This window comes from Budorcas taxicolor, chromosome 12 (assembly GCF_023091745.1).
Source record: "Budorcas taxicolor isolate Tak-1 chromosome 12, Takin1.1, whole genome shotgun sequence".
Lineage (NCBI taxonomy): Eukaryota > Metazoa > Chordata > Mammalia > Artiodactyla > Bovidae > Budorcas > Budorcas taxicolor.
In genome coordinates this window covers 20607375-20634841 of record NC_068921.1, presented here as the reverse complement: position 1 = coordinate 20634841, position 27467 = coordinate 20607375, and the positions used below count along the sequence as shown (strand labels likewise).

Genomic DNA, 27467 nt, shown 5'->3' with positions numbered 1-27467 from the left:
CTAGGGTTTCGAGCCCTCTCCTTCCTGGTCGCAGTGGCCTCTTTCCCTTTAAGAAATTCCCATAGATGAAAATCCAAACTTATAAGACAACTTGAGGCTGATATTTGTGAGACAGGAGAATTCTTCACTCTATGAAGATGCTTTTTTTAAAAACTGAGTGCCCTTGGTACTTTTAAGCAGACTCCATTCATCCACAAGCCCCCAGATTAGGAGCCCCGCATTGTGGACAGTGGGGCAGCCTGTATGGGTTGCATTGCTCTTCACTCAGCAGAGGCATTCATGGGTTCTCTATTTTATTAAAAAAAAATTTTTTTTAATCAGAAGAAAGGAGGAAGGAAGAAGGAATCTCACAGACGAAAGAGCAAACCCAGTAGAAAATTCTTTTTGTTAATTCCAGTGTTTGCTCTGTGTTATTGGTATCTGTCTCTATTTTCCTCCACTTTTGATGTCTTCCTAGATGGCCCAGTAGGTTAAGACTCCATCTGTAATACCGGAGACATGAGTTTAATCCCCGGGTCAGGAAGATCCCCTGGAGGAAGAAATGGCAACCCACTCCAGTGTTCTTGCATGAGAAATCTCATGGACAGAGGAGCCTAGTGAGCTATAGTCTATGGGGTTGCAAAGAGTCAGACACAACTGAGCAGCTGAACACGCATGCACGCCACAGACACGCACAGCCCGAGATCCATTTTTGTAAAGAGAATTGTCTTCTCACTGCTGTTTTGATGTGACAGTGGGTGGGGTCCGTCTTTATCCTTCTAAACATTCCTTTGCTACCTTTCTGCTTCTGAACTCTTTGTTCTAACCATATGACTCCCTATTTCCAAGATGATTACAATGAACATCTTCTAGTTCTAATCCGATTCCAATTTGGCTCATATGTTTTCTCTATGGAAATGACTTTGTCCTAAGCTGGGAATGAGCACAACAAACTCCTGAGAAACAGGGAAAGGTCCGACTCATCTCCCCAAGAGGAGGCTATTGTGTGTTTCCTAAAAGTGACCCTTCAGATATCTGTCACTGGGGGTTCCATGCTTCGTCAACCACGTTTCTCCTTCATTTTGTGTTCTAGTATGGATCCATCAACACCTGTCTGCAGTCACTTGTGATAGAGAAATTTGGTGAAGAGACATGGGAAAAACTGAAGTAAGTCTATGAAAGGAAAACTGAAAACTCTCAGGTACAATTGGTAAGGCTCTGGTGTTTTGAAGGTTACAAGGCTTTTACTAACCTTTTGACTAAGTCAGTTGGTTGTTACTAGGGTGATCAGATTCCATGAACACACCAAGTAAATACAGAAAAAGCCTGGTTATCTCAATCTGTCTTTAAGGAAGGTCTCTCTATTAATTCCCCAAACCAGCCTTAAAATAGGGCTCTCCTGTGAATAATACAACATTGTATTATTGTTGTCCTGTAGCTAAATTGTATCAGACTGTTTGTGACCCCATGGACTGCAGCACGCCAGCCTTCCCTGTTCTTCACTATCTCCCAGAGCTTGCTCAAACTCATGTTCATTGAGTCGGTGATGCCATCCAACCATCTCATCCTCTGTCACCCCCTTCTCTTGCCCTCAGTCTTTCCCAGCATCAGGGTCTTTTCCAATGAGTTGGCTCTTTGCACCAAAGTATTGCAGCTTCAGTGTTAGCTTTTATTTCATGAATGAGTTAGCTGTTTTTAATCACAGAAGAGAAAACATCTACATTATTCTCATGGCACATAAATGGAGCTGCTGAAATCCCACAGAAGAGGGGGTAATACCCCTTTTTTAAATTTAGCCAGAATCTCTCCTTAGGTTTTCTTTAGATAACTGTTACAGTTTTCCTCTCTGCCTCTGTCCCTTAACACTGTTATTTACTCGGCCGTATAGTCTCCTGTCTGATTCCTGTAATCTTGGGCAGCTCTTCCACTTTCTTGGAGGCTCCAGCTTTAAAACATCAGGGGATAGGGTTGAATGGGGTCTCAGAAATCTCCTGGTCTTATGAAGAGGGAAGAACGGAAAAATCTGGAAAAATTATTAGCTTCCTCAGTTACTCAAAGGCATGAAAATGAAAAAAATTAGGCGCTGCTCTGCCTATTAAATCGCCCAAAATTTTAAATGATAATTACCAATTCTGGTTAAGATGCAGCAAAATGGGTAATTGCTGACAGCATTTTAAATTAGTGCAATCCTTTGGGAAAGCAGTTTGACAACATGTACCAGAACTATGAAAATGAGGAGATCTTTAGAAGTAGTAATTTTATTCTTGAGAATTGATTCCCTTAGAGACGCACATGTATATGCGTGTGTGTGCCTGTATATGTAACACAGCCTTACATTTATAAATAATAAAAGAAAAAAATCCTTTAGATGGTCGAAAACAACTAACAAGTGGAATGGCAAAAGAAACATGTACCAAAAAAAAAAAAAAAAGAAACATGTACCATTATTCAGATAATAACAAAGATCATGAAGCAACTTGTAAGATTTTACAACAGTGTAAGTAAAAACAACGAACAACAAATAAACAAAAAGCCTCCCCAAACAAGACAAAATTTACATAACCACTGAGTAAAGGACGCAAATGAAAAAAGAGAAAGAACAAAATAACGAATTATTCATACTAATTGAATTAGAAAGATGAAATGCCTATGACTGACTTTTTCCCTAATACCTACATTTTTTCATTGCTTTTGTAATGTAAAAACCATTGGAAATGCTTAGTGCCATCTTTCCTCACTCCTACCCACATTTTACAAAGGAAATAATTAGATAGAGCTGAGAATTCAGGAGTCTTGCAAGCAGGAGGCTGAATTGAGGAGGGGCCCAGCGGGCCCCACAGCCTCAGCCCCTCTGACCACACACTGCTCACACGTGTGCCCTGACCCCCTCATTTAGGGAAAGGCTGCCTGAGCCATTTCCCACAGCATCCCTGGGGTAATTCGCTTAGAGTGTTGCAAGTTTGGGCTCTGGACTATATAGGCCAAGAAAACTCATTTCCAAGTATTTTGAGAGGAACACTTACATAATTATGATCAGAGACTGCTTGAACTGGAGGGTGCTGGAGAGATCATCTAGCCCAGATCTCTTCATTTTTACAGCTGAGAAAACTAAGGCCCAGAGAGGTTAGGGGATTTGCCCAAGACTGAGCAGCAAGTGGGCAACAGAGCCAAGACGAAATGTCAGATGCTTGAAGTGCTCCCTTTGGGCCCCTTCAGCTTCCTTGCCTGGAGAATTCCGTGGACAGAGAAGTCTGGGGCTAGAGTACATGAGGTCACAAAGAGTCAGACTTGACTAAGTTACTGTAACACTAACCTGTCTTGGGAACAAAAATATTTGAAGATTTTTTTTTTTTTTAATGCTGTTACATTGTAAAGGGTGAACTCAGTAAGAAGAGGAAGGAAAAGAATAGTCTTAGATTAGCCCCTGCTTTGGGCCAGACCTCTACCATAACTGATCCTAGTAGCCCAATAAGAACACTACAAAGCAGGGTTTTGTCTCATTTCGTCCAGAAGGAAACTTGCCAGAGGTCACAAGGTTAAGTACGAGGACTGGGACTCGAACCCAGACCTGTGACTGTGAAAGCTCCTCTTTCTAATCGGCCACGCTGCCTGAAGCAAGGACGAGCAACTGGCAACACAGATTTCGGTTCATAACGAGAGTCTGGGTGAGAATGTTAGTCGCTCAGTCATGTCTGATTGAGCCACCAGGCTCCTCTGTTCCTGGGATTTCCCAGGCAAGAACACTGGAGTCAGTAGCCATTCCCTTTGCAAGGGGATCTTCCTGAGCCAGGTATCAAACCTGAGTCTCCTGCATTACAGGCGGATTCTTTAGTGGGTGAGCCACCAGGAAAGACCTTTCTGAGTGAAAAGCAAGGCGCATTTCTGTAAACTTGGTTTTTCTGAGCTCCTGTAGAATGCCTGGTTCTGTGGAAAACACTGGAGGATGAATGACTCAGATAAGCCATTTTGCCTGGATGGTTTTGTAGTCTGTAGAAATTGCCTGTATACCTCGGACATGGGGACTACTGTCCAAGGCCCAAGGCAGACAGAAACTGGTATCATTTGCTCTGCCATAGCCGGACGGGGGTAGACACGCCACAGCCCTGCCCCCTTTGCCTGCCAGGGCGTGGCCAGTCCTAGGACAGGTGGTGAGCACAGAGAACATCGGGTGGACATTGCCGGGAGGGGTGGGTAGGAACCAACTCCAGGGAGAGAGGTTTGCACTCTCAAGGGTGTGGCTGCATGTCCCAGGAAGTCAAGGTCAGTTTCAGCAGGGGCTCTGAGGCCACAATGCTTAGAGTTGAAGCCCAGATGCACCTGGATGTGACCTAGGTGTTTCAACATAAAAAAAAAAAAAAAGTAGCTAACCTCGTAGGGGTTGTTTGACAGGTTAAATGAGATAATGCAAGCAAGACACTTAGAAAAAGAGTGCCTGGTCAGTGGCGAGCACTGAACAGATGTAAGCTGTGTGATAGGAGCCGATGCTCACTGTGTTCCAGAGGCGGGTGCTCGGTGGGCTGGGGAGAGGACCAGGGGAGGTAGGGTTTGCCTCCCACTGGACTGGACTGAGTCCTGGCTCTGCTGTTTCCCCGATAGCTCAGATGGTAAAGAATCCGCCTACAATATAGGAGACCTGGGTTCGATTCCTGGGTTGTGAAGGTCCCCTGGAGAAGGGAATGGCAACCCACTCCAGTATTCATGCCTGGACAATCCCATGGACAGAGAAGCCTGGCGGGCTCCAGTCCATAATGTCCCAAGGAGTCGAACGCGACTGAGCACTAACATTCACTTTCTGCTGCTTGGGGCAGGCCATTTCACTTCTCTGAAACTCATGATAAAAGGTGAAGACCTTGTCTTTTAGGGTCTCCTAAGGTACCCCAAAGTACATAATAGGTGCCCAGGAGGTGTGATTCCCCCTCCAGAATCCAGGTGCTGCTCTGGGTCAGGTTATAGGTGACATTCACAGGCGCCACTTTACCGCTGGTCGGATGACCCTGCCTTCCATATGGAAGAGGCAGACGTTCCTCCAGGGTGTCTGCTCTGCCCAGAGGAAACCTGGCTCCCAAAACGAGCATCATTTGGTGGATGGCGTTGCCTCTGCTTCTGTCTCCAGACTGATCTCCCCGACACTCATTGTCCAGACCTGCCTGAAGGATCCCCCATACCCGCCAGTGACCAGCCTGGGACAGGGAGGGAAGGACAACTTTTGTTGATCGATTTTCGGCTGTGAACCTTGTACCGTCTGAGCCTTCGCTCGACTGGTTGGCCCAGAGGAATCTATCCTGACTAGGAGAGTGGGCAGGGTTCTGGAAGTAACTGAAAATAACCAGAAATAGCCGGGGCAGTTAGACATCAGTGGAGATAAACCAGCAAGGTGCTGTCTGCCTGTGACAGGCAGCTGAACGGCGCTGCTTAGAGAAGGCCTCTTTCTATTTGGTAGCTGCCTATTTTGGGCTGTGCTGGGCGGTCTTTGCCGCATGGGCTTTTCTCTAGTCGCAGCAAGAGGGGGCTGCTCTCCAGTTGCGGTGCGAAGGCTTCTCATTGTGGTGGCTTTTCTTCTGGGCTCTAGGGCTCACGGGCTTCAGAGGACAGGCTCAATAGTTGTGGTTCAGGTTTAGTCCCTCTGAGGCGTGTGGAATCTGCCCAGATCAGGGATTGAACCCATGTCTCCTGCATTGGCAGGTGGATTCTTTACCACTGAGCCTCCAGGGGGGCCCCTACGGAATGCCTCTTGCCTTCCCCTATGTATGGAACAGATATAGCATGACCAGCTATTAAATATCAGGACTTTGATTGGTTGAGATACTCGACATATCTCTGTAAATCTAGGGGGGAGAAAATCAGCTTCCCATATGTATAGCAAGTAGATGCTATACAAGAAACTTTTCTCCCAGTTTCCACCTTTGGTGTGACCTCACTGTAAATGGTACATTTTTTCTTCCTGCCCCAGAAGGGCACTCCTCACAGCATCCCAAACAAGCAGGCTGCCCTGGTATCTACAGGAAGGTGACTGAGATATTTGAACAAGCGATGAGGAAAGGTGCCAGGCAATCAGAGGAATGTGTCCAGGGACAGAGAACCAGGTGGGGCCATATCCCAGGTCTGTGTTGCTAGATTTCACCTCTTTAATCTTGAAGTCTCAAAGGATGTGTTTGAGCACTAGACACCTATGTGATCGCATTGGAAAGGCATCTTTAAACCAAAAGCAAAAAGTCTATGTAACAAGCTCAGCCCCCAACAAAAATTGCATATAACTCATTAAAAAAAAAAAAAAAAACTGTAGTGCAGAAAACTCAACTCATCAAGTGCAAATTAAGGCAAGATTATTTGCGTGCAAATATCTCCTTCAGGCTACATTTCAATAACAAGTTCCCTGGTGCTTTTAAAATAGAATTACAGCAAAAAAAGAAAACCCCATCAATTCCTAGACAAATTTTAAGAAGCAATGATCAGGTAAAATGAAGTATGTCTCCAGACTTAACGACATAAATTTTCCTTTGTCTGAAATAATCAGAAACAGATGTTTCTCCTCGTTGTCTCCATTATCGCTCTCTCATATACCCTAGATTTATAGATTTCTAATCATGAACCACTCTTTCATAACCTCCTGGCTAAAACCTTTACCAAGACTTAACAGTGAGAAGCAACTAATAGATTAAGAAGAGTAAGTTCCCTGGAGTCCTATAAACTTTTACTTTTTGCCTAGATCGTTTACTAGGTGTTTGACTTGGGCATGTTTATTTACTCAGCAATATTCATTTAGTCCTTAGTATGTGCCAGCCAGAATTCCCAGCCTTGGGAATGGTGATCAAGGAAATAGATGAGGGCTCTGTTCTCTAGGAATATGTATTCCAGGGTGGGGTGGCAGACTATAAACAAGTAAATAAAAAATTAATGAAATGAAAATCTTTCAGATTGTGCTAAGTACCGTAAAAGTACCGGGTACTCAGACATACATATACATGTATCCATTCCCCCGCAAACTCCCCTTCCATCCGGGCTGCCACAGAACATCGAGCAGAGTTCCGTGTGTTATACAGTGGGCTAGGTAATATTTTTGCTCTTAAAAACAGTCGAAAACCCCAAGAACTTTTGTTTATTTATTAGTATTTACCATATTAGAAATTTAAATTGAGAAATAAAAAAAATGGCTGCTCATAAATTCATCTAAAATAGCAAATTAATTTTAGTTTACTAAATAATGTAATACGCTTATTACATGTCAGCACAAATAACATTTATGTTTATGAAAAATAACATCATTCAAATAAAAAATTAAAGAGTGAAGTGTCACTCTTTTTAGATTTTTGCAGTCCTTTCATGTTTGAATTGCTGAAAGACAGCTGAATATTCTCCTCTGCACCCTGTCTGTTGTGATGTGAGGTTTTGGTTGATCGATGTGAAGAAAACATAGGAGGAATTACTTTAATACTCTTTTTAGGTAATTGTGGAGATTCATTTAAGCCTCACCAAAGCTCCACCAGTGGTCGTCTCTCAAAGATCAGTTACAATCTGTGTGCATGTGTTTTCAGTCTTGTCTGACTCTTTGTGACCCCACGGACTGTAGCCCACCAGACTCCTCTGTCCATGCGATTCTCCAGGCAAGAATACTGGAGTGGGTTACTATGCTCTCCTCCAGGGGAATCTTCCCAACCCAGGGATGGAACCCACGTCTCTTGTGTCTCTTGCATTGGCAGGAGGATTCTTTACCACTGCACCACCTCGGAAGCCCACAGTTACAATATTGAGTGTGAAACCAACGACCTTGGTTTCAGTGACCTTGAAACCAAACACCAATGACCTTGTCCATACTCCATTAAGTGAAAGTTCCGTGGCCTGTGTTACCTTTTGAAATAAATCTTTTTCCATCATTTTGAGCTGTCATGCACTAGTCATTTGAAAACTACTAGCTCCCTGAGTTATACAGATCTTATGAATGTTGACATGATACAGTACATTATACAATATCAAAATCACATTTGTCAATATCACCACAATCCCACCAGAGCCTCTTAGAATTGGGGAGCTAATGAGCTCACAGTAGCAGATGCAAGTTTTCCAAAATTCCAATTTTCACTTGAAAGCTTGAGTTTGATCATTGGCAACAAATTCTGTCAGTTATTTTCCTTGAAATGACAAGCTAACTTTGTTCTTTTTTTATTTTTTTTAAGAAAATGTCTGCCAAATATCCAAGTCTGAGTAATCGTTATTTGTCTCTCAGTGGTTCTTTCAAGCAGAAATGATGTCCTATGAAAAAAGTGGCTAATTCGTCTCACAAAAGCAATCGTAGATGGGCTTTCCCTGAGGTGCCCCCTACACTTCTGTATACAGAAAAGTGCTTTCTGTGTACGCGTGCTTCCCACTGTGTCACGAAGAATGTTCAGAACAGGTAGACTCAGGGCCAAGATTTAATAAAGCTGGCATTTTTCACTGCATCACAAAGAACAATCTGAAGTGAACCTGACCTTTGTTTTTTCTTTTTTAAACCATGAATGTATAGCAGTGAAGAATACAGTGACCATTTAGTACAGATTGATACCACTATTATTCAAACTAAGGCACCAATAGTTTATCCACCAATGCTTTTGCACCATTATCACAAATATCAACCAGTTACAAGCGCAAATAACATCTTCATCTTATTATGAAAGTGGTTTTGACTTCACGGGCCCCTTAAAGCATCTTAGGGACCCACAGGGGTTCCCTGGAATACAGCTTGAGAGCATCAGAGTTGAAGCAAGAGAGTCTTTCTCAGTGAATCATGTCTGACTCTTAGGCTCCTCTGTCCATGGAATTCTCTAAGCAAGAAGAGTGGAATGGGTAGCCATTGCCTTCTCCAGGGGATCTTCCCAACCCAGGGATCAAACCTGGATCTCCTGCATCGTAGACAGATTCTCTACCATCTGAGCCACCAGAGAAACCCTTGGGCCACACGGCGACACTCAGATCTGTTATAAGAATTCCCCACCTGCCATAAGGGAACTCTCGAAGGAACGGTTTCCCAGGCTTTAGAACCAATCTCGTTCTCTTGGCCTGAAACTTGCTACAAAGTTCTATTTATTTTTTCCTGTGGGCTTTACAGCTCGCTCTGAACTCTTAGAAACCATTACATCAGGTCAGTCATGTTGAACAATGTAAGATCTATAACTTGTAATTCTTTGCCTTGCCAGGTTGAATCCTAGAAAGTGTTACTGAGCAGTGGTGTCCAAGACTGGAGAGTCATTGGAGACAAGTGGTTAAAAGAATATAAATTTCCAGACCCCACCTCCAGGGCCCAAGAATCTGTATGTTTATTTTGCTCCCCAAGTTATTGTGGAAAAGGTGACCTGGCCCTAGTCTCCTGCCCAGATGTTTTGGGTGTCACTAGCTGGAACCAACTAAAGAGAAACATACATTTAATGGCTGACTCTTTCAGGTAAATACTGACTTGTCGAAACTCCCGAATATGTGTCCGTGTGGCCACCTACATGCATGGCATTTTTTTTGAGCCGGGGTCATCTACCTCTTACTTCATTGATGTTTCCAACCCCCAATCTCATCAGCATGTTTTCCGATGGCCATTTCTCTCTCCTTTTCTTCTTCTTACCAGAGGCTTTGTCATCTCATTGGCAAGATATCGATTAGTTAATTAATTTTTAAATTCTTGGGGAACATATTGTTTCTCTAAAGCGGATCAAATGACTGTATGCCAGTGTGCACTGACTCTGGGGAGGTGTTAGATGCAAGATTCTGGGATCAATAAACAAGGCTGACAGTCTCTGAATAACCCTCTCAGTCTGGGCATGTCTGGCATTCCACGAACGTGCAACATATGCACAAACCACATCCACCTTTGACACCGTGAGCTCAGCCTACAGGAAAGAAGAGGCTGGCAGACTCAGGCAGGGATGGAGGGTGATGGCCACATGGCAGAGAGCACCCCACTTAAGGGAGAGGTGGTGGCTCGGACCCTCATCTGCCCGGGGCGGGGGGCCCCTTATGCAGCCTCTTGGAAGAGCTGGATCCACTGATGCTCAGGGGCCCCTGTGCCGACATGGACCCAGCAGGGAAAACACATCGACAGAGGGAGACTGGGGGCTTCTGGTTCAGTGATTGCAACTGTGGGGACAGGGCTCTCTGACGAGTGTGTGTATGAGGGGGAGGAGCGTGGGTTGAGAAGAAGGCGGAGGAACACTGATTTCATCCACCACCACCTTTACAGATAAGGAAATGGAGGCCTACAGGGAGGAAGTAATTTTCCTTCAGAGCTCACTTGTGTCGGGGTGGGCCTGGGACGTTTCCTGCCTCCCTGCCGCAGTGGCCGCCCCCTCCCACCCACCCCCACCATGGCCCAGACCACCTCTGTGTTCTCAGGACAGTCACAGCCCCTGCGGGCCACAGGAGAGCCTGCTTCTCATTGCCCCCAGGCTTTTCCCTTTGCTCACCCCATTGTATCCTCACCCGTACTCCCACAGGGCTGCCCTGTGGCTCAGCTGGTAAAGAATCCACCTGCAATGCGGGAGACCTGGGTTCCATCCCTGGGTTGGGAAGATCCCCTGGAGAAGGGAAAGGCTACCCACTCCAGGATTCTGGCCTTGGAGAATTCCATGGACTAGTCCCTGGGGTCACAAAGAGTCGGACACGACTGAGTGACTTTCACTTTCACATACTCCTGCCAGAAATCTGGGACAAGGATCGTTATTCCATTTTGCAGTGAGGAAGGTGAGTTCTAGAAAGAGAAAGGAGGGTTCAGCCCAGGGAAAACTGGAAGGTTTAGGAGTGAGAAAGGATCTTCAAATACAGAAGGCTTGGGATCTGGAGGTGGACTAGCCCAGTCTGCCTTTCCCCGAAGGGCAGAACTAAGCAGGAGGCATATGCAGGGGACAGCGAAATGCAAGAGCTCTATGGGCTTCAGAGCCCAGATCCTTCATTTGTCAGCTGGCTGATGCCGGCGAGACACTGACCTCTCCGAGCATCAGTTTCCTCAGTAGGACAAGGGGTGATTAGAAATCATCTCTATCCAAAAGCAGATGCTCAACAAAATGAGGCTCAGACATAGGTCTCAGCTCAACCTAAGAAAGAACCTTCTATCAGAGAGAGCAGTCTCTGAATACAAAGTATTACTTGCAGAGCAGTGAGCTTCTTTTTAAGAAGAAACGGAGTTGTGTAGGATGGGAAATTCAACAATTAGAAAATTTCTCACCTCTCCCAATTCCAAGATTCTGTGATGTGTTCTGGGACAAATTCAAATATTCTGTACTCATCCCTGCTCTTCAGAAATGCTCTCTGCTGCCTCAACGCATAAACTCTCTGTCCAGAGTGCTCCTCTTTGCCTACCCATTCCTCAGTTTTGATGAAACCTCCCTTTCTCAGGGAAGCATTTCCTGACCTGCCTCCTTCCCCCTACGTTAACTGAATTGCTAACTACACCTCAGCGATCCACACAAGAGCCAAGCCAAGAGTGCTGGCTTTCTGACTCCCAGATTCAGTCTCTCTTCACCAGATCTGGTCAAATGTTACAAAACCACAGTCCAGCAGTCACTCCTACAACCCAGCCAGGTACATTGCAAAACCGTGAGATTCTGAAGCAGCTGCTCTACTTGTTTCAGAAGAGCATGACCACTGAGTTCCAAGTTCACTACCATGCATTAGGTTCCTAACACGTGCCAAGACAGTGCCGTTTGGAGGTGCTTGGGCTTGCTCTGTGGCTAAGCGGTAAAGAATCCACCTGCAATGCAGGAGTCGCAGGAGACACAGGTTCAGTCCCTCGGTTGAGAACATCCCATGGTGGAGGGCATAGCAACCCACTCCAGTATTCTTGCCTGGAGAATTCCATGGACAGAGAAGCCTCGTGGGCTTATGGGATTGCGAAGAGGTGGACATGACTGAAGTGACTGAGGGTGAGCACGCAAAGATAGTTAACAATAAGTCATGATCTAGCAGCCCAGGCCAGAGGGTAAGACCAATGTTCTCGACAGAAGTTGGGGAACCACATCATCTACTGTGAAGCGAGCTACCGTCTACTCAAGAAGGGAGCTCTTGGCTCAGACCAGGGCCCAGGGGAAGTGTCACTGGAGAGCTGAGACACAAACACACCAATGCTTCCCATTCCTTACAATCAGGAATGTTCTTGCTATATCTTGCCAGGTCGATGGATGTATTCCTGGGGCAGAACTCCAGTTGCTGGGTTTCCATGGCGCTGTGATTTATCTTTCAGAGCTTCTGCAGATGTGCAAGACGCCTTCATGACTTACACAGTGTATGATGACGTCATCACCATTAAGCTCATTCAAGAGGCCTGCAAGGTTCTCGGTAAGTCCAAACAGGGCCTTCTTTGCTTTCTGGTGGACCTAGATTTTGATGGGGACACTGTTCAACCCAGTCCACCCTCCTTTCCTTTCTCCTTCCTTCTCCCTTGCTTGGAGCAAACAGTGAGCCAGGGCCTGGAGAGGAAGGAGGGGCAGGTGGCCTCTCCAGCCCCGAGCTCTAGGAGGCTTGCCAGCAGGGAGGCGAGGAAGCCCTCCAGCACTTCCAGCCTCTTTGATAACACCCTTCTTTAAGTCCAAATTAAATTTCCCTTACCCATTCCTCACAGGCAGCATAGCTTTGGGTCATGCTGGGATGGCATTTAGGAATTATTGCAGGTGGACATGGTGGCGTCAGGATCATCGCCTGGCACCTAAGACCCTGGGGCAGATGTGTTGGAAACGTGGGTGGGTCAGGAGCTCAGGGCCTTCAGGCCCATTCCTGTGCAACCCCCAGAGGGTCAGGAGGCAGGAATGTGGTTTCTAGCCAGTTTCAGGATACCTCTGAGGGCCCAGCCAACAGATCTACCATCCTGAGGACCTCTTTCTGAGACAGTTCTAGATTAAGGCCAGGAAGGACTGATGCTGAAGCTGAAACTCCAAATACTTTGGCCCCCTGATGGGAAGAACTGACTCACTTGAAAAGATCCTGATGCTAGGAAAGATTAATGGCGGGAGAAGAAGGGGACAACAGAGGATGAGATGGTTGGATGGCATCACCGACTCAATAGACGTGGGTTTGAGTAAGCTCCAGGAGTTAGTGACGAACAAGGAGGCCTGGCATGCTTCAGTCCATGGGGTCGAAAAGAGTCCGACACGACTGAGTGACTGAACTGAATATCAGCATAACCAGCCCAGCAGGTATGCTCAGGAACACACCAGGGCAGCCACTCAACCCACAGGGACAAGGGGCTGCTCTAGAATGTGGCAGGAATGTGTAAAGTGCCTGTGTCAGCTGAGGCAATGTGTTTATCTCCCCTTCCTTTGAATCTCAGAAGAATTCTCTGATCAAAAGAAGAAAACAAACCAATGTGCCAGCCCTAATCTCATGCACCTGGACCCAATAGAAAAGAAGGCTTTCCCCTGGATTTTCACATAGCAATGTGATTGACATCTGCATCCCTTCTTCTGTCCCCGGTCAACTCCTGGATGCAGAAAACCCTCCTGGGCATCGCACCTGGGAGAAGCCGGGAGTGTCTGCAGAGCCTGAAGGAGACCTGTTGAGGTTTAGGGAGCTGATGTGTGTGATGAGGAGACCCTTCCCAGCCAAGGAGCTGCTGCCTCTGGTTCATCAGGCCATTTGTCTGAGCCAAGCAGGGGCCAGGGGTGCCAGTGAGAACTGGGGGGATGATGGTGACGGGAAGGAGGAGGAATTCGGGGCACCAACTAGTCCAGCCAGATGTCTGTTCACTCCTAGTCACTTGACACTTGCACCTCCTGATAGAACTTGATAAGGTTGTTTCTGAGGCTGAAAATACGGTGCAGGGAGTAAACTGTGCAGATGATCCTTAGGCTCCTTGAATTTGGGCTCCAGGGAGCACCATCTCCAGACAGCTTTCCAAGCCAGTGCCCCACCTCCTTGGGCGGTGGCCCTGTGACAGAGGATGCGGGCGGCCAGCAGGCAGGGCTCCTGCAGCCTCCTGCTGGTCACATTTGAGCAACCCCCCACTCACTCCCCTTTCTAAAGGGGCTCACAGGGAGACTTAGAGAAGAGCTGGCCCAGTACCTCCTGGTCCACACCCAACTCCTACCCTGTCCTGCCTGCCGGGGGGCGGGCTCCCAGAAACCTCTGTCATCACACAGCTGATGCCAGGGGGTGCGGTGGGGCTTGGGCTGTCGAGAGGCAGGTGGGGCGAGGATTTCCTGCGGGAGTCTGACCCCAGAGCGAGGGCTCTTTACAGGGCTCTGGGCCGCCCCCTGGGCTGGGAGCCCGGAGATCCGGCTGCCACATTCACCTCCGCTCTTGAACAGCCGCACACCCACCCAGGGTGCCGCCTCTTGGTCTCCTTGTTTAGCACACCTGCCCAAGAGATCTGGGGGGGGGTCTGGGGAGGTGGGGCTTATCTCCTCAAACAGGACTTCTTAGGTCTTTTACATATATGTTTACAATGTTAGAGAAGATGTAGAAGGGATAGGCTACCCACTCTATTAATATCCTTGAGCTTGCCTTGTGGCTCAGCTGGTAAAGAATCCACCTGCAATGTGGGAGACCTGGGTTCGATCCCTGGGTTGGGAAGATGCCCTGGAGAAGGGAGAGGCTACCCACTCCAGGATTCTGGCCTGGAGAATTCCATGGACTATATAGCCCATGGGGTTGCAAAGAGTCGGACACGACTGAGCAACTTTCACTTACGATGTTAAATATCAAAACTCACAGGTAGATACCCTCTTATTCAAACATGCACTTCCCCACAGACCACTTGACCTGCAAAAGGGAAGCTATTGACTCTTTGCCCTTTCCAGGGAAAGTGTGATCATTTCATGGATCTGGAGAGTGGAGCTGTAAGAAACAGATATTTTTCAAGATTTTGAAAATCTCTTTTAAATTGAGCACTTCTGTGGAATGAATTGTGTCCACTCTCAAGCTCCTATGTTGAAATCCAAACCCCCATGGGATGGACTTGGAGAGGGGGCCTTTGGGGAGATAATTTAGACGAGGTTATGAGGGTGGGATCCTTATGATGGGATTAATGCCCTGATAGGAAGAGACACTGAAGAGCTTGTTTTCTGTCTCTTGCCTGTCTGTCTCTGTCTTTCGCCACCACACACACACATAATGTAGGGAGAGAGGGAGAAGCCAGGAGGAGAGCTCTCACTAGGACCTGCCATACTGGCACCTTGACTTTGAATTTCTAACCTCCAGAACTGAGAAAAAGAAATGTCTGTTTTAGACCACACACCAGGCTATAGTACGTTGCTTAGGCAGTCCTAGCAGACCAGCACAGGAATTCTAATTAGCCTTTATGTGTCCAGAAAGAAATACTACATACCTCTAATATCACACCCAGGCTGTTTTGGTGACTGTGTGTGATTGTGGATGCCACTGTGGTGTAGCAGCACTTTTGGCAGAGAGATCCCATCACATGCCTGCCCAGTGCACTCACACTTCCAAACCAACCAACACGTTTACAGGCAGCAACAAGTGTATAGACCAACGTGCAGGCTGACTCACGCTGCCTTCCTACCACAGGCCAAAGTCTGGTGCTGTGATTTCTCTCTGTCTAGCTTTCACAATCAGAAGGATATTTTCCTCTTCTTCATCACAGGAACATCTGTTGGCCTATCCCTGAAATGGTGCACAGGTATGGTGAGTGCATTTTTCAAATAAAAAGTTGGGATTCAAAATTGAGTAAACACGTGCATGAGACTTGGAATCAGGATGACCGTGGGAAGCCTGGACTGTGTGGCTTCTCTCTCTTCACATCTATTTATTGATCTATAGGTATAGATAGAGATAGATTTATCTGTTCCAGTTCTCAGTTCAGTCGCTCAGTCGTGTCTGACTCTTTGCGACCCCATGAACCACAGCACGCCAGGCCTCCCTGTCCATCACCAACTCCTGGAGTCCACTCAAACCCATGTCCATTGAGTCGGTGATGCCATCCAACCATCTCATCCTCTGTCTTCCCCTTCTCTTCCTGCCCCCAATCCCTCCCAGCATCAGGGTCTTTTCAAATGAGTCAGCTCTTCACATCAGGCAAAGTATTGGAGTTTCAGCTTCAACTTCAGTCCTTCCAATGAACACCCAGGACTGATCCCCTTTGGGATGGACTGGTTGGATCTCCTTGCAGTCAAAGGGACTCTCAAGAGTCTTCTCCAACACTACAGTTCAAAAGCATCAGTTCTTCGGCACTCCGCTTTCTTTATAGTCCAACTCTCACATCCATACATGACTACTGGAAAAACCATAGCCTTGACTAGATGGACATTTGTTGACAAAGTAATGTCTCTGCTTTTTAATATGCTGTCTAGGTTGGTCATAACTTTCCTTCCAAGGAGTAAGTGTCTTTTAATTTCATGGCTGCAATCACCATCTGCAGTGATTTTGGAGCCCCCCAAAATAAAGTCTGATACTGTTCCCACTGTTTCCCCATCTATTTGCCATGAAGCGATGGGACTGGATGCCATGATCTTCGTTTTCTGAATGTTGAGCTTTAAGCCAACTTTTTCACTCTCCTCTTTGACTTTCATCAAGAGGCTCTTTAGTTCCTCTTCAGTTTCTGCCATAAGGGTGGTGTCATCTGCATATCTGAGGTGATTGATATTTCTCCCGGCAATCTTGATTCCAGCTTGTGCTTCCTCCAGCCCAGCATTTCTCATGACGTACTCTTCATATAAGTTCAATAAGCAGGTGACAATATACAGCCTTGACGTACTCCTTTTCCTACTTGGAACCAGTCTGTTGTTCCATGTCCAGTTCTAACTGTTGCTTCCTGACCTGCATACAGGTTTTTCATGAGGCAGGTCAGGTGGTCTGGTATGCCCATCTCTTGAAGAATTTTCTACAGTTTATTGTGATCCACACAAAGGCTTTGGCATAGTCAATAAAGCAGAAATAGATGTTTTTCTGGAACTCTCTTGCTTTTTCGATGATCCAGCAGATGTTGGCAATTTGATCTCTGGTTCCTCTGCCTTTTCTAAATCCAGCTTGAACATCTGGAAGTTCATGGTTCACATATTGCTGAAGCCTGGCTTGGAGAATTTTGAGCATTACTTTACTAGCGTGTGAGATGAGTGCAACTGCGTGGTAGTTTGAGCATTCTTTGGCATTGCCTTTCTTTGGGATTGGAATGAAAACTGACCTTTTCCAGTCCTGTGGCCACTGCTGAGTTTTCCAAATTTGCTGGCATATTGAGTGTAGCACTTTCACAGCATCATCTTCCAGGATTTCAAATAGCTCCACTGGAATTCCATCACCTCCACTAGCTTTGTTCATAGTGACGCTTTCTAAAGCCCACTTGACTTCACATTCCAGGATGTCTGGCTCTAGGTGAGTGATCACACCATCATGATTATCTTGGTCGTGAAGATCTTTTTTGTTTAGTTCTTCTGTGTATTTTGCCACCTCTTCTTAATATCTTCTGCTTCTGTTAGGTCCATATCATTTCTGTCCTTTATTGAGCCCATCTTTGCATGAAATGTTCCCTTGGTATCTCTAATTTTCTTGAAGAGATCTCTAGTCTTTCCCATTCTGTTGTTTTCCTCTATTTCTTTGCATTGATCGCTGAGGAAGGATTTCTTATCTCTCCTTGCTATTCTTTGGAACTCTGCATTCAAATGGGTATATCTTTCCTTTTCTCCTTTGCTTTTCACTTCCCTTCCTTTCACAGCTATTTGTAAGTCCTCCTCAGACACCCATTTTTCTCTTTTGCATTTCTTTTTCTTGGGGATGGTCTTGATTCCTGTCTCCTGTGCAATGTTGTTATAGCTGTAGATATACCAATATAGATTCAGATATTGGGGCCTCCGGTGAGTCAGCTGATAAAGAACCTGCCTGCCAGTGCAGGAGATGCAAGAGACATGGGTTAGATCCCCTGGAGAAAGAAATGGCAAACCCCTCCAGTATTCTTGCCTGGAAAATTCCATTGACAGAGGAGCCCATGGGGTCACAAGGAGTCAGACATGACTGACTGTGCACGCACACACCCACCATAGATGTATATGAATAGTACCTACCTACTGGGTGGGCACTAGGTCTTTAGAGAAGCCTTTGGAATCAGATAGATCTGGGTGAATGTCTTGGCTGGCTGGCTGTCTATCTATCTTCCATAAATCAGAGAAAGCAAGGCCCTGATGGAGGAGAGAAGTCTGCAGGAAGGGCATTTCATTGTTTCACAAAAGACACTGGTCAATCGAGACAAACTCTTCCCTTAGACAAAGGATAAGCGCATGCTGGGTTACGAAGTACTAGTTAGTACTTTGCCTTCCTAACGGGCTCCAGAATGCCGTTTCTCTACCTTTAAGCAATTGTTGGGACTTTTCCAGGCCACTCTGCCACTGCATAGCTCTGCGCTTTCTAATTAGCATAATTCAGGGAGGCACCAGATGGCAGGTTGGGCCTTGCATAAGAATCGCTCTGTGTATGAATCAGCGCCTACTTAGCGTGTAAGTGGGTTATTAGTGATCTGAAGTGACAAAATTCAAAACAACACACCACAGCCATTTGGCACAGCTGTGCCTGTCTAGACTTTGCCCGCTAAGAAACCAGCAGTAAAACACATTTCAACAGCTAGCCATCAGCAAGTGCCAGCAAGCCTTCTCTGCACCTAGCTCTATTAAAAAGAAGAGGAACAACATAACATTTTACAGGGTCCTGAAATCAGGCGTTATCATTTGATCTTTACTGTGACTCTCTGAGGTGGAATAAACAGCCCAGATCCTGCGACCAACCAAAAATGGGGATACAACTCAGGTGTCCTGACGCCCAGGCCAGCACTGTAGCCAGTGGGCGGAAGGAGCAGTGGACTGGGTGGGCACAAGATCGCTTGTTGTTTGTTTTTTTTTTTTTTTTACAATATTTATTTGTGTTTATTTGGCTGTGGTGGGTCTCAGTTGTAACATGTGGCATCTAGTTCCCTGACCTGGGATGGAACCCGGGCTCCTGCATTGAGAGCGCAGAGTCTTAACCGCTGGACCACCAGGGACGTTCCTGGCAAGGTCTTTGGAACTGGGCAGCCCTGGGTGCACTCCCTGGCCGCATCATCCCTAATAGGGTAAGCTGGGGCAAATTCCTCATCAGTAAACATTGCTGGCCCCTACAGCACCTACATCTGGTGGTTATCCTAAAGATGAAGTTCGATCATGTGAGCCAAGTACCTTCCACTCAGAAAAGCAGGCCCCTCCCTCCTGAGCCCAACCAGTGGACCCCTTGCTGGGCAGACTTCACTGCTCCGCAGCTCACCAGGAAGCAGGCAGCTCATACCAGGTGTGAGTGATGCGGCACCTTGGCTGTAGACAGTCTCCCACCTGAGCTGTCTGCAGCCGTTTCCCAGTTCTTTTTTTTTTCCCCTACTACCTGATACACACATTGCTATTCCAGGAATCAACCCCCCCCCCACCGCCCCCCAACTGAGAATCTATTTCCTCCTTGTGGGGCTTCCCTGGTGGCTCAGACAGTAAAGGATCTGCCTGAATGCAGGAGACCAGGGTTTGATTTCTGGGTCGGGAAGATCTCCTGGAGGAGGGCATGGCAACCCACTCCAATATTCTTGCCTGGAGAATCCCATGGACAGAGGAGCCTGGTGGGCTACAGTCCACGGGGTTGCAAAGAGTGGGACATGATTGAGTGACTAACACTCTCACTTTTCCTCCTTGTAACCTATGGTACCAACGTGGAGAGCGGTTCCTTTTTTTTTTTTTTTTTTTTTGCCTTCTATTTTTTAGCTGTGGCATGTGAGATCTTAGTTCCCCCACCAGGGATTGAAACCTGTGCCCCACCCATTGGAGTCTTAACCACCTGGACCGCCAGGGCAGTCCCCTTCTCCCTTCCTTAAAGGCCTCTACCTCCTCACAGAAGATGTTCCCATCTGTTATCTCATGCCTGGTTGAAGTAATATTGTTGAGAAGAAGAGTGCTCTAGAAAAATGGTTCTTTCCAGGTATCTGAAGCTTATTCCTTTGGGTACCCAAGCTTTGGCGGGGGGGTGGGGGGGGGAGATCCATTTGCAAAGGAAAAATCTCGAAAATGCGTGGCAGTCCCTTCCCGGTCTTGTGGAAGAGCACGTGCTTTTCTGGGTGCCTCAGGTGGGTCCCCAGAGGAGCAGCTCTTGTCGCTTGTTTCTGGGTGACAGGAGGAGGGCAGAGATTGTGGGCAGGGCAGCCTGGAGAGGGCCCTTTGCCCAGAGAAGGCCCAGTGCAGGCAGCGGCAGCTCTGGGCCCTCCTGGGCCTTACCAGGTATCCCCTCCCACCACCCGCCCTGCACAGCCTACCTCTGCTCTTTCCAGTCCCTTGAGCTGTTGCCCAGCAAGTAGTAAACATTTCCTGGTGATGCTGAAGAGCCAAGCTTGTTAAGTCAGAAAGTTTGAGCTTATACATCATTCCAACTGAAAAGCTTCCCAAAAGGCCCTACAGCTCTCTCTCTCCTGGGAAGCGAAGCACAGACACTCAGCGACTGTTATTTTCCTGCCATCAAAGAACACTTCTATTAAAAAAAAAAAAAAACCAAAAAACCAAAAAACCACTTTTTAATAGAATTTTTCATACCCACACACATAAATCAAGAGAATTGCACACCGAAGCCCACATCCCCCTCACCCAGCTTCAATCAGTATTCATATTTTGCCAATCTCTTTTCTTCTCTGTGGTTCCTCCTCCCTTATTTCTCATTTCGTTTTTGCTGGAAAATCTTCAAGCGAATCTCAGGTTTCCCGTAATTGTGCCCGTAAATATTTCAGTATGAATCTCTAACAAGATAAAGGCATTTTAAGGCATAATCATAATGCCATGATTCTACCTAGCAAAATTCTGAATGTTCCAGACACCCGGGAGCCAGCTGTACCTCAGCTGGTGGTGGAGAACTGTGGTCTCCTGATGTTAGATTTCCTAAGGTTTTTTCAGGACAATCAGGGAAACCTTTTTACTTTGACATGATTTCAAACTCACAGAAGGATTGTAAGAATAGTACAAAGAATTGCCGTACGCTCTTCATCCATATTCCCAAAATGTTAACATTTTACCACATTGGCTGTATCCTTCTCTCTATATCTATGTTTTTTTCCTGAATCGTTGGTATGTTAAGAAAATGATGTCTCTTTATTCCAAAAGTGCTCTTATGTAACCAGTTCAGTTCAGGAAATGAATGTTGCTATGGCGCTGTTATCTAAACTACAGACTTGATTGAGATTTCCCCAGCTTTCCCAGTAATGTCCTATAGGACAAAAGAACACCCTGGATCAAGTTGGTTGTCACTTTTCTTTGACTTTCTGTAGTTTGGAACAGTCCCTGAGTCTTTGTGTCTTGTAACGTTGACATCTTTAGAAAGTGCTAGTCAGCTATTTTTTTGATGTAGATCATTGTTTTAAAAGTCTTTTTTGATTTTGTTACAATATTGCTTCTGTTTTTATGAGGGTTTTGTTTTGGTTTTGGCCACAAGGCACGTGGGAGTTAGTTCCCTGACCGGGGATTGAACCGGCACACCTACACTGGAAGGCAAGATCTTAACCACAGGACTGTCAGGGAAGTCCCCTTGGCTAGCCATGTTGTAACATGCCCGTCAACTCAGGATTATCTGCTGTCTTCTTGTGATTCAGTTCAGGCTACACTTTCTTGGCAGGAAGACCAGAGGGTTATGTTTTGTCCTTCCCAGTTCATCATAGGAGACATCTTATGCCTATTTGTCCCATTAGTGGTGCTAATTTGATTGCTTGGTTTACATGGAATCTACCAGGTTTCTCTGCTGTAAAGTTATTATTTTTCCCCCTTTGAATAGTATCTTATGAGAGAGACTTTCAGACTATGTCTATATCTTGTTGCCTCTCAAACTCTCCCTTCCCTAATTTTAGTATTCATTGGTGATTCTTATTTGAATCCATAATTATAATGTGGTCAAATGGTGATTTTTTTCTAGGCATATCATTCCTTTTAATTCATTATTTGAATTTCTACTATCAAGAAGGATTTTCCCTATCTATAGCAGTGTGAACTCTTTACTCTTATTTTTCTTAATAGGCTATAATCTTATATTTTTGTTATTCTAATGCTCAAATTCTCTATCTATCTATCTGTATCTGTCTGAAGCTGGGATGGGTTCTGTGGTCTTCTTAGGTAGCTTTCCTAATCCACACCACAGGCTTCCTTCTACTCTTCTTCTTTCTCATACAAAGAGAAACCTGCTTCCCATCATTTCCCACATATTTACTTATAAGTTTAATCCTTGGGCATTCAGAAAGTCAGTTCAGATTTGCTAACTCACATCGCTGTGGGAAGGAAGCCTACTCACATAGTCAAATATTTATTTAAAGTTCGTTTTGTCTTTAGCCTAAAGGACAGAGTCAAAATCCTGTGTTCAGAGTTCACTATTTTTTTGCTGCCTGGGCTATTTGGTTGCCCCCTAGGTTATTAGGTTCTTCAGAACTTTTCTGTTGAAATACTATTTTGATCATTTGTCTCTGTTTGTATTCCATCTTGGAGTTTTCTCTATCCGTATTTATTTCTTCAAGTGTAAGAATCATTAACATGATGCCCTAAACCAGAACTGTGCAAAACTTTTGCTTGGAGAAGTCCCCCTCCCTATGCCCGCACACTCCACGACTGTTCTATTTCCACCCATTCCCAGCGCCCTGTAGGTCAGGGATCCCCAGCCTCTGCGATCTAATCCTGCATGATCGAGGTGGAGCTGATGTAATAATAATAGCAACAAAGTGCACAATAAATGTGCTTGTTCAGTTCAGTCGCTCAGTTGTGTCTGACTCTTTGCGACCCCATTAACCACAGCACGCCAGGCCTCCCTGTCCATCACCAACTCCCGGAGTTTACCCAAACCCATGTCTAGAGAGTCGGTGATGCCATCCAACCATCTCATCTTCTGTCATCCCCTTCTTCTCCTGCCCTCAATCTTTCCCAGCGTCAGGGTCTTTTCAAATGTGCTTGAACAAACCTGAAATCATCCCCCTCCTTCCTGATCTGTAGAAACACTGTTTTCTACAAAACTGGTCCCTGGTGCCAACAAGTTTGGGGACCACTGCTATAGGTAACCAATCTCAGTAGTTTCTGGTGTTTATCTTTGCACAAATAAGTAGATAGATGCGTATTTCCTTATTGCCCCTTATTTGCTACACAAAAGACAGAATACTAAGCATGTTTTAGACTCCTATACACTGTCAAAAAATATACTAAGGCGTCTACGACTTGTCTTTAGTTCTTTCTTGCATTGTCTTGTCATTTCCTACATATTCCTGATGTCCCGTGACTTAGAAAACTCGGGGAATCCTAAATTCACTGAAGGGAAACTGTCTAGCTACAAGCATTCTCAACTACGAATCCTAGAGGAGGCTCCAAGCCCAGCAGGGATGGGAAAAACCACACCCAAACCCAAGATGGTTGCTCAAGAAACAGTCAGAGGTCCTTTCCTATGAACAAAGTGGGATGGGCAGAAACAGAATAACCAGTGTCTGGAACAGCAACTTCATGGATTTTTGTACCTTTATAGAACCTAAGAGTCAAGCAGACAGTGTTTCTGCACAAGGCTGCCATGGCCACTTTTTTTTTTCTAACTTTTTAATTTTTTAAAACTTTTAAAAATATAGATTTATTTATTTTAATTGGAGGCTAATTACTTTACAATATTGTAGTGGTTTTGCCATACACTGACATGAATCTGCCACGAGTATACATGTGTTCCTCATCCTGAGCCCCCCTCCCACCTCCCTCCCCATCCCCTCCCTCTGGGTCATCCCGGTGCACCAGCCCCTAGCACACTGCCACTTTAAGACTCAACTTTGCAAACAGCCCAGCCCTCCTGACAGAGGTCCTGGGGATGGAGAGGCCTCTGGGGTTGTTTTCCCAGCAGGTGACAGGATGCACCTGCTCAGAGCTTCAGCCTAGGGGGCCCACAACACAGCTATTTTTTTTTCTCACCTTGAATAAGCTAGATTTATTAACAGCAGGAAAGGAGGGGTGGAAGGAGGAAAGAGGAAGCAACAATTCCACATGTGTCCATGCACTTTTCAGAAGTTCTCTTCCCAGGGGCTCATCACCTTTGGAAAAGACACGAGTGGAATTTAGTATTTCACCTGGCCAGGGCTTGTATTTTGGGTTCCACAGGGGTCTCCATGGAAGCCATTCTGAAACTCTTGGGGAATACTTCTTTAAATTCTGCAAAATGTCTGGCTATGACTGGATGTTACGGACACTGGGGGGAAACCTCACAGAGTTTATTGAAAACCTAGATGCCCTCCATAGCTATCTGGCGCACTCCTATCAGGTAAGCCCATCTGGGTCAGAGCTCAGTGGCCCTGAGAGAAAGCAGGTGTTTCTAGCAGTCCTGGGTCATCTCGCCACCTCCCCTAAGAGGCTGCAGTTGCCAGGGGCTTGTGGAATCCTTGGTACATGGCATCAGTGGGGTGTTTTCTGGGGGCACGAATGGAAAATGAAAACTTGTTGGCTACTTTTATAAACTGGCTGCAATGATCAAAGAAGGGCAAGCTGGAGAGGTTGACTTTGTGCTGGGGGACAGCCCCTGTTGATGGTAGCTGCTGGGGGTTTGACATTAAGTCCAGAAGATTTAATGATTAATCACAATGGGAACAAAGACTGGGAACCAGTCAGGTTTCAGGGGATTTGCAAATTCTCTCCTCAGGTTTCCTGGCCTAGAAGGAGCTGATAAATAACTTGTGCAGCCAGATTCATTCATTCATGTATTAGATGCAATGTCTTCACAGGGCCAAGAGCCGGAATCGGACACCACCCAACTCTGATTAACCCATGGCATGACTACCTGAGGTGCTAAACTGATTTCCCTACTGGGATCTGTCCTGCTGGAGTTCAGTTCTTGGTTTTCCTGTTTGGAGGCACCGGTGGAAATTTAAATGGCCAGGCTCACTTTTCCTTTTTTTTTTAAAAGGAAAATGCTGTATTAAAGAGACAAAGTGGCATTTGCGCATGTCATAATAATAGCTTATTATTTTATATAAAAGAGTTGATATTTGTTTTTAGGGCCCTTTACAGTTTGCTAAGCTTTCTCTTCACCATTTCTATACTGAATGCTCAGACTACTCTTGAGGGAGTTCCCAGGTGGCTCAGTGGTACAGAATCCGCCTGCAGTGCAGATGAGGGTTTGATCCCCAGGTCGAGAAGATCCCCTGGAGAAGGAAATGGCAAGTCATTCCAACATTCTGTCTGAGAAATCCCATGGACAGAGGAGCCTGGTGGGCTAGTGCATGGGGTCACAAAAGAGTCAGACATGACTTAGCGACTAAACGATAATGAGAGGAGCAATAGACTAGAACTTCTCTGGTGTCAGTGAGGACATTTTGCATATAATGAGATAAATAAAATATATAAATGTTATATGAGCTGAAATAAAATGTATGCAATGATATCTGATAGATTTCCAGGCAAAAGATTATAGATCATCTCTTTAGGCAAAAATACAATAAGATAAAGCTGACTTTTTCTTTATGTCTATCTCTAGTAATTTGGTAAAATCTTAAGGTTTGTATTTCTGGTTTTAACTGTGCCATTCATCTTGTTATTTTTTAGCTGAATTTCATTTGAGTGCCAATTATGAGACAGATGTTGGGCTAAGTAGTGTATAAACATTGAATTATCCTCTTACCCCTAAGATTAGGCACTCTTATTTTTCCCATTATACAGATGAGAAAACTGAGGTCCAGAAAGGCAAAGTAACTGTCCTAAATAGCCCAGCTTGTGGGGGCTGAGTCAGGACCCATCCCCAGGTGTGTCTGTCTCCAAAAACAATGTTCTGGTTGGCTTCTCAGTATTTTCCCATTGCCCTGATTCTCCACTTTTATAAAATCACATTTCAAGTAAAATATAAAAGCACAGTCTTAATATTTAGAGGGTTGGAGACATGACCAGAAGGATTAAAACACCAGCTTCAAGAACTGTGTCTAGAAAGTAGCTGAGGCTTGGGTGCAAAGTGAGGGTAAAATGCTAGCAAAAGCTTGTGTTTCGTTTCAGCCCTTTTGCATTCTATTATTATTGTTATTTCTCACTAGGTAGGCTTTGGATATAATTTTTTAAAGTAACTTTTTCCTGTTTTATCATATTTTTACATTGTGCTGCCTCAAATCTTCAGATTACTCAAATGTAAGCATGCCCATCTATACTCAATGTATATGCTTTTGGAAAGATAGATACTTGGGGAAAAACCCTCATTTTAACTAGCACCCCCTCTTTACCTCCTTCTGACTCTCTCACCCCCACCCTCCACTACCACCACCACTGTGGGAGAGAGCAAAAATCTCAGAAGGAACCCACGTCCTTAATCTCTTCCCTCATTCAGGCCAAAAGCTGTGAACCCGGGTGCTGAGCTGCTTACTACCCAAGCGAGCAAGAAAAGAGCTACTCTCAGGGATTCCCCTTGGCATCTCCCCGCCCCCCCCGCCAAAATAACACCCCAAATTTTTCACTCATCCATAGGGATTATCCTGACATCCTGGCGCCATCTATCATGACATGGTACCTACTTGGATGTCAACATTTATTCCCAGAGCAAGATGGTCTCTTCGGATGTAGCCTTGATTTTTCAGATGTGCAACACTGCAGCACAGATGGCCTTATGTTTCCAGAGCAAGAGACGAACTTTTCTCCACTTGCCAATTCCTCCAAGCTCCTGCTCATTCAGACTGAAGATGCTCATGGTCACTTGGTCACAGGCCAAGCACGCAGCCAGCCACCTCTTGGAGTATAGACAGAAGCAGCATGGCATGGTGGAAAGACTCATTTGGGGGGTCAATAATGTTCTAAAGTGAGTCTGGCCTTAACCTCCCTGAGCCTCAATTTCCTCCTCTTTACACTTGGCTTCCCTGGTCCCTCAGTGGTAAAGAATCCTTCTGCCAATGCAGGAGGCATGAGTTCAAACCCTGGGTCGGGACGATCCCTTGGAGAAGGAAAAGGCAACCCACTCCAGTATTCTGGCCTGGAGAATCCCACAGACAGAGGAGCCTGGCAGGCTACAGTCCAGGGGATCACAAAAGAGTTGTGCATGACTTAGTGATTAAACAACAGCAGCAATAATACTTGCATATAGAGTTGGTTAGGTGATTAGGTATAATATAAAATTCCTGACTTTAAGGGGCTGAAAAATCGTGGGTGTTTTTTTTTGGAGGGGGGCAAGGCTTTATTGGAGCCCCTAGTGCAGCAGAGGAGGAGGGCATGGCAACTCACTCCAGTATTCTTGTCTGGAGAATCCCATGGACAGAGGAGCCTGGCAGGCTGCAGCCCATAGGATCTCACAGAGTCAGACACAACTGAACTTATTAACACTGAAGCAGAGGGAGCAAGAACAAATAACAGCTGCCCTTGCATGCCTACTCCCCAAAGGGAGCAATGCTGGTTCCCCATATGGGGTGAGGGCAGGGGTATGTCCAGGGCTCGAGCTGGGGGGCTGGCTTAGGCGTTTTGCCCACCCCTCTGGTGGTGCTGAGTGCAGGGGCATGCTCAGGACCCTGCTTTTGCTCCTGACACCAAGTTTTTGCTCCTGGCTCTTCAGAAGTAGCAGTAGGGGATTTTTGGTCTCTGTAT

General features: G+C 45.8%; 1 protein-coding gene across 1 annotated transcript in view; it reads left to right on the top strand.

The window, feature by feature from the left end:
• Positions 1-12188: 12188 nt before the first annotated feature.
• The window catches only part of LOC128057740 (guanylate cyclase soluble subunit beta-2-like), a 46882-nt gene continuing 31603 nt past the window's right edge, over positions 12189-27467 (top strand). The window contains 3 exon segments of the mRNA XM_052650234.1: positions 12189-12270; positions 24024-24050; positions 24053-24183. Of these exon segments, the coding sequence (XP_052506194.1) occupies positions 12204-12270; positions 24024-24050; positions 24053-24183 (225 nt within the window). The 5' untranslated portion in view covers positions 12189-12203.